General features: G+C 63.0%; 1 protein-coding gene across 1 annotated transcript; it reads right to left on the reverse strand.

Moving 5' to 3' along the window:
• Positions 1 to 1,878: 1,878 nt before the first annotated feature.
• Positions 1,879 to 5,818, reverse strand: CD248 (CD248 molecule). Its single transcript, XM_027818597.3, has one exon. The coding sequence runs from the start codon at positions 5,787 to 5,789 to the stop codon at positions 3,660 to 3,662; it is 2,130 nt and encodes a 709-aa protein (XP_027674398.2). The 5' UTR covers positions 5,790 to 5,818; the 3' UTR covers positions 1,879 to 3,659.
• Positions 5,819 to 7,619: the final 1,801 nt, after the last annotated feature.

The following is a 7,619-nucleotide window of genomic DNA, read 5'->3' on the forward strand; positions in this document are numbered from 1 at the left end:
CCACAGGGGGGATGGCAAGGATTAGGGGCAATGGGCTGTGGGGAACTGTGGGGTGTATGGGGGGCTGGGCTGGGGGATTATAAGGAGCCATAGGAGGGAGTATCGAGGAATGGGGGCCTGTACTGGAGAAGGGCAGTGCCGTGGGGGTGGCCTTGCCACGGGGGGCCATGGTGTTGGAGGGTGGGGGGCCCTGGGGGCATGTATTGGGGCTGTGCTGGGGGAATGGTGGGGGTGGGGTGGGGGTGTCATGGTCGATGGGGGAGGCAGGGGACTGTAGGAGTGGATAGTGGGGCTGTGCCAGGCCAGTGGGGGGGCTGTGCTGTGGGGGAGGCTGGGGGGGGGCTTTGGGACAATGGGGGGCCATGCTACAGGGGGTGAGGGGAGCCAGGCCGAGGAGGGGTCCCTGTCCCAAGCACACAGCCCCATCTGCTCTTCATTAGGCCCCACAGAGCTGAGATTCTTCTGGCTTCTCCGCCCGTCTGGCTCTAATTAACCCTTCTCAACACTCCCCCCTCTCCCCGGCACATTCCTGTCCATCTTGGGGGGGACGGGGACACAGTGAACTGGGGGAAAAGGGGCAGACACAGTATGTTGGGGTTCAACCTGCCTGCCCCCAAATACACCCCCTCCCCATAAACATGCAGAGTCAGCCCTGCCCCCACCCCACAACTCTGCTTCTGCCAGTGCCCCCTAGTCCTGACCCACAGCCTCCCTGCTATCCCAGGCCTGGGTCTGTCCCACACGCAGGCTGTGTCAGGAGGGGGTAGGTGTGTGGGGGGGTGTCTTCCAGGTGCTGTGTTGTCAGCACCTGAAGGCTGCAAACCCCCTTAGCTGACCATAGCTGGGGGATGCCGGCTCCCCCCAGCAGGGCCCAGGGCCTGCGCAGCTCCCTGATCCAGCCAGCAGGGGGCAGGGTGAGCACACACTTGCACTAACAGTTGCACAGACACACATCGTGCGCACACCGCCTAGCTTGCTCACTGTCACATTGATAGCGTTTGCTCAGCCCCGACAAAGGGAAATCTATGGGGGGAACATCAGCAGGGGGGGGGGAAGGGTGCATGAGTGCATGCAGATCTCGGGGGTGAGGGTGTTCACATTGGTGTGTGTACGTGTGTCAGTGTGCAAGTGTGCTTGCACCAATGTGTGTGTGCGTGTGCATGTCTTGAGGGGGTAATGCATGTGTCTCTGTGTGTGTGTGTGCTCACACTGGTGTGTGCTTGTCATTCTGTGTGTGCGCTCGCACCAGCATGTGCGCACATGTGTCTTCAGGGTGGTGTGCACGTGTCTCTGGGTGTGTGCAGGCGCTTGTCTCTGGGTGGGGGTGTGCATGTTGGTATATGTGCATGGGAGTGTGTCTGGGGGGGTCAGTGCGCATAAATGTCTCTGGGTCTCTGGGCACGTGGGGGGGGCTAGAGTTCAATTGGGCACAGACATTGGGAAACTCAATCAGTTGAAGGAGCCAAAATATCCTTCCCTTCCCTCTGCCCCCTTCCTCTCCCGGCCCCCCATGCCTCCCAGCCCCCCCTCCCATTCTCCCTCCCCAAGGTGCCTGGGGGCCATTGTTTGCCAAGTGTTTGCGTCAGGCCAGAGTCTGTTTCCAGTTTGTGCTAACAGGCCGGGCGGCTCTGGGGCAGAGAGCCCAGGAAACCTTCCCCCAACCGGCTGGGGTGGGGGGCTCCCTGGGCCCCCGCAGTATTAACCCTTCACTGCATGGTGGGCTGGGGGCAAGGAAGCCCAGGCCTGGGATAGCAAAAGGCTGTCGGTCAGGACATACAGGCAGGCACTGGCAGAGTGGGAGGGGGGAGCCCAGGGCTGGGGTAACAGGGCATATTTCCCTGCGTAAGAAGCTGTAGAACATTTCATCCATAGCCAGACTCAGTTTAAAATATTTACTAATGGTTTGTACACATTGTATACAGAGAAATCACTTCCCTGTCTCTGAGATGCAGCCACCTTTGGGGTGGCGCACAGGGGGCTGTTTACACAGGGACTCCTCACCTGGCACAGAGATGAAGCCACTGCTGGGGCTGAGCATGGGGTAGGGATCTCTCACCCAGCGCAGAGATGCAGCCACCTCTGGAGTGGGGCGCAACAACTGGGATTGCAGGATAGTTTAGGGCAGGAAGTGAGCCTCTGCTTCTTCTCACAGCCTCCTGGAGGTCTCCCATACACAGACCCGCCCCAGCTTAGTGTAAGAGCTGAAGACAGCCCAGCTTACAATGGGACAGGGGGATGGGCTGCTCCTGGCTTTAGTGAAGGGTTAAGGCGGGGAGCCATGTCCCACCCCGCCCCAGTGGGACACAGACTCTGGGGGGCCATTGCTCGCTTGGTGGGAAAGGCCCCAGAGGAGGGGGGAGTTGGTACAGGGAGCTTCCTGCCACCAGGAGCTTTAATTACACTCTAATTACAGAGGCAACAGCAGACACAAACATCCTTGCCTGCTCCCAGCGAGACCCAGGAGTACTGCCCCTCCCCTCCACACACACTCTAGCCCACCAGCCCCCACTTCCCTCCCAGGGCTGGGATAGACCCAGGAGTCCTGGACGGCCAGAGGGCCAAGTGTGGGGCTCAGTAGCCTAATAGCCCACAGATTTCTCACATGATGCCCATTCCAAAGTTTCCATCATGGAGTCAGGGGTTGACTCAGTAAAACTGTCTGGGAATAGAACCCAGGAGTCCTGACTCCCAGCCCCCCCACCCCAGTAAAGCTGACCAGCTGCAGGCAGTGTGGGCTCCACCCCTTTATTGTGAGAGCAACACACGTTAAGAATGGAACAGCATTTGGGGAGTCCCTGAACCTCCACGCCCCCAGAGGGCCCCCACATTCTCTCCCCGAGACCTCCCCAACCCCCATTCTGAGCCCCCCATAACTCCCCTTCCTTCCCCTAGCTCCAGGCCCCCACTTCCCACCCTTCTTGGCTCCATGACCCCTAGTTCCAGAGGTCTCTCAAGTCCTGCAGGCACTTCTCCATCCCTGTCAGTTTCTCGTAGCTTTTCTGGGGTGGGGGTAGCCGTGGGTCTCATCAGGGGTTCCCCACAATCAGCGGGGGCCCCCAGAGCAGTGGGGGTGGCTCCTGTGTCCGTTTGGCAGAAGTCCATGGAGCAAGATAAGGAGGAACCCAGCCCTGGAGATGAGTGGGGGCCCATGTCCCAGCCAGGGTGCAGGGGATCCATGTCTCTGCCCTGGATCGAGGGGCCCAGTCCTAGTTCTAGTGCCAGCCCTGGGGTGGGGGTGATTCCATCTCCGGGATGGCCACTGCGCAATTCCAGGGGACCAGCTGATGGAGGCAGGACAGTTTTGGGGGGACCATGCTCCAGCTGGAGAGTTGGGAAATAAATGGGGGGTCCATGTCCCAGCTGGGGACTAAGGGGTGGCTCCAGGGTCCCAGCTGGGGGAGGGTGATGGGGTGGCTCTGGACTCCGTGCTCCAGTTGGGGTGTCCATGTCCCAGCCAGGGGGCAGGGTGGCTGCAGGGCCCTTGCTCCAGCCAGGGCATCGGCCTTCATGTCCCAGCCAGGGGCTATGGGGTGGCTCCAGGGTCTCAGCTGGGGAAGGGTGCAGGCCAGTCCTGGCATCCCAGCCAGGGGGTCTCATCTCCCTGCTGGGAGTGGGGGGAGGCATCCTGGTCCCTTTGTATTCTGGGCCCCCCCCCAGTCTCAGACGCTGGTCCGGCAGGTGGTTGGGTGGGCCCCTGCAGGGGGGTGCGGGGGCCCCTTGCCCCCCGCACTGGTGACCCAGCGGTAGCACTGCGTGACGCTGCGGCTCTTGGCCCTGGCACCGCAGCGGGTGCAGTACACGATGCCCAATGCCACCATGATCACCAGGAAGACGCAGAGGGGCACCAACAGTGCCACCAACAGCCACCGGTCATCCCGCTTCCTCCGTGCCCGCTCCCCGCCTGGAGAGGTGCTGGGGTCCTCTGAAGGAGGCAGCGGAGCCCTGGCCCTGTCTGCCGCAGGGTCCCCCTCCCCCATGCTGTAGGGTGAGGCAGGAGCACCAGGGGACCTTGGAGATCTGGGGCTTGGGGGGCTGGTGCTGGGGGTTGGGGGGCCAATTGTGGGAGTGATAGCGGGGCTCGTGTGAGGAACTGGGGGGCCATCGGTGGGCTCTGGGCGGGCAGTGGATGTGGGAGGGATCAGGGTGGTGGTACTGGGGATTGGGGGGCCAGTGGTGAGGTCTGGGGGAGCAGTGGTTGTGGAAGGGATTGGGGGGCTGGTGGTGGTTGCTGGGGGGGCAGTGAAGGGGCGAGGGGCTGAGTGGCCGGTGCTGGAGTGCGGGGCTGCAGGAGAGAGACCGGAGTGGGAAGCAGTGGGGTCGGAGAACTCCTGGGTCAGGCTGAACGGCTCGTCCGTCCCCAAAACCTGCAGCACCTCCGCCCCCCACTCCTGCTGGTCCCTGAAGCGCGGGTAGAAGCTCTGCTGCCTGGTGGCCAGCGCGGGGGGCTCTGCCAGGGGGGCACAGCTGATGCCGTCAGCCTCCAGCTCGTAGCCCTCGGTGCAGTAGCACTCGAAGCCGCCCACGTAGTTGACGCACATCTGCTGGCAGACGCCGGGGATCTGGCACTCGTCGTTGTCGACGCAGTGCTGGGGCGCCTCCTCGGCCGGGCTGAAGCCCAGGTGGCACAAGCACAGGTAGGAGCCCTCGGTGTTCTCGCACTGGTGCTCGCACGGGGCGGTGCCGCATTCATCCCGGTCGGCGCAGCCCCCGGCCCCGTCCTCCTCGTAGCCCAGCTGGCAGCGGCACTGGAAGCCGCCGGGGAAGTTGTCACACAGCTGCTCACACGGGCCCGTGGCACACTCGTCCGTGTCCTCGCACGCACGCCCGTCGCTGGCCAGCGTGTAGCCCACGGGGCACAAGCACCGGTACCCTCCGGCCTCTCCTGGCACACACTCAAACTGGCAGGGGTGGTTCTGGCAGCCATCGGCTGGGGCGCAGGAGTGCCCGTCGGGCAGCAAGGTGTGGCCGGCGTGGCACTCGCAGGAGTAGCTGGGACCCTCGTCCACGCACAGCTGCTGGCAGCCCCCATTGTCACCCTCGCACCAGTCCCCCTGCTCCTCCCCGCACAGGGGCTCCTCCTTGGACCAGCCCACGGCGCCGTCGTCCTGCTGCATGCACAGCACCGAGACAGGGGCTGCGTTGCCACAGGCCACGGACGCCACCGTGCCGAAGGGGATGTGGCTCAGGGCGCTGCTGACCCGGCCGAAGGGCGTCGTGTAGCTCACGGGCCCCGTCTCCTCCGTGGCCAGCCCGTGGCACATGCCGGCGAAGCCGAAGTGGCACAGGAAGCCGTCCACGGGCAGGGTGCACGAACCCTCCAGCCACTGGAAATTCTCCTGCACGGCCGGGCCATAGCTCAGCACCACACAGCGCGAGGCCGAGCAAGCAGCACCCCCGGCCGGCTCGGCCCGCGCCCAGTTGGTGTAGAGCGTGTCTTGGTCGCCGGTGGTCCAGGTGAAACCACGCAGTGGGCGCTGCGGGAAGCACTGGCGCGGCTGGCGCTGCAGCCCGATCCAGAAGAGCCGCTGCTGCCCTGTACCCGGGCCCGTGGCCTGCAGCAGCTCCGCCACCTGGGCGGCCTCCTCGTGGCGCTTGAGTGTGGCCAGGTTCCCGCCGCGCTCCCGGCAGCTCCGCCAGGACTCCAGGAAGCTGCGGCGTTGGAAGAAGACAACGTAGCAGCCCTCGGGGCTGCAGGCAGCCTCGAGCCCCGGCCAGGCAGCCTCGGGCCCCGGCCAGGCACCCCGCACTGGCCCCACCAGCCCAGTCAAGAGCAGCCAGAGACACAGCATCGTCCTGGCGCCCACGGCTGCCTGCTCGGCTCTGTGCCTCGGCACGGAGCCCCTGCCCTTCTCTTCCCCTCGGCGGGGAGGGGCAGGATGGGACAGTGCACGCCCCTGCCCTTGTAAGGCAGAGAATTGGTCCCAGGCCCAGGGAGAGGGGGAGACAAGCTGGGAGGGGCAGCTGTGGGGATCCTGGACAGCCTGACCCAGAGGATGGAGGCAGGGTATGTGTGTGTGTGAGACCTTCCCTTGCTTGCAGCTGGATGAGAAATGCAGACCCCACTCCTCTCCGAGAGCTGGGATAGATCCCCAGAGTCCTGTCTCTCAGCCCTCCTGCTCTAACCACTAGACATACCACTCCCCTCCTAGGGCTGGGGCTAGAACCCTGGAGTCCAGACTCCCAGTCCCACCACCCTGCTTTCCTCTAGTAATTGCTGAAAGGGACAGTGAATCTGCAGAGAATGGGTGCGTACAGTGACCATATGCTGCGGCTCACACTGACACACACATACAAAGACACGTGCATATGCACACACACACTCTGCATACACTGCTACATCCCCCTCACCCACCCCAGTCCCAGACCTAGTTCAGCCCTTTGTTCCAGAAACCTGGAGGCTGGAACACCGGGTTGGAATTTGGCTCCTCGCTTCCCCCCCCCGCCCCAATGCCCTGCTGGGAGCGGGGAGAGGCTCACCGTGAGTTTCCTCCCGCCATCCTCTCCAGGACCTCATGATGCTCAGGGCGATTCCCACGGGGAGCTGAGACCCACAACAGGGCGCTGGGCCCAGATTGGGGGATGTCAGTGTGCACGTGGGTGAGTGCACACAACGGTGCGCATTGCATGGGAGGGCAGGAGAGCATGGGGGGAGGACATAGAGGGACCAGAATTGTTCCTCGCCCTCACTTTCCCACACATGTGTGAGTACCCCCATGTGCAGCTTAGTTTGACGTGCATGCACATGTGCACACTTGTGTGTGCATGTTGCACACACACAAGCTCTCCTGTGCAAGCTCAGTTTCTTCTGCATTCTAACTGTCCCCTGAAAGCATACCCGCGTATGCACACACATTCCTGGGCACGCACATCCATCTGTACACACACCCTCCCATGCATGCATTTTCCTGGGCATGCACACCCCTGTGCATACATACACTCCTGTTCATGCACGTGTTCCTAACTTCGTCATTCACACACTGGTGTGATCATCGTCCCATTGCACACCTGCGCAGACTCACTCACGCATCCTCCCATGCTGCCACACACCCATGCCACCACATTGTCCCACACTCACCAATGTGTATGCATAGTTGCACTGCCATGCCTGTGCCTGCACACCTGAGCATTTGCACATGTGCATTCACTTGTGGGCACACCCCTGGGCATATTTGCACAGGTGCTTCCCATGCACTCCTACCTGCTCACCCTGTCTACTAAGCCAACTGGCAGTCCCTAGGGGACCCCATTCCTGGGGAGGCCGAGGCCAGCAGTACAAGTTCGCAAGGCTCTGGAGCGCCCCCCCATGGCCAGGCGAGGGGAGACAGGGAAGGGTCCGAGATCTGCGATCCAGGAATCTCGGTCTGCAGCCCCGACTAGGGGGGCAGGGATCCCAGCTGTCTCTGCTGTGAACTAGGTGTGTGTGTGTTAGGCGGGCTTTGTGGCGGGTGTGTGTTGTACATCTCCGGGGGGGGGGGGGGTTGTGTGTTTCGGTGTGTGTGGTGTGAGCCGAGGGGGAGGGCACAATGGGCCCAGCCGAAGGGGCTGGCGGGGGGAGGGGAGCCGGGGGCGGGGGCTGCAGGTCGGATGGAGGCGCAGCGCGGAAATGCATGGAATTCCTT

Source organism: Chelonia mydas, chromosome 7 (genome assembly GCF_015237465.2).
Source record: "Chelonia mydas isolate rCheMyd1 chromosome 7, rCheMyd1.pri.v2, whole genome shotgun sequence".
Lineage (NCBI taxonomy): Eukaryota > Metazoa > Chordata > Testudines > Cheloniidae > Chelonia > Chelonia mydas.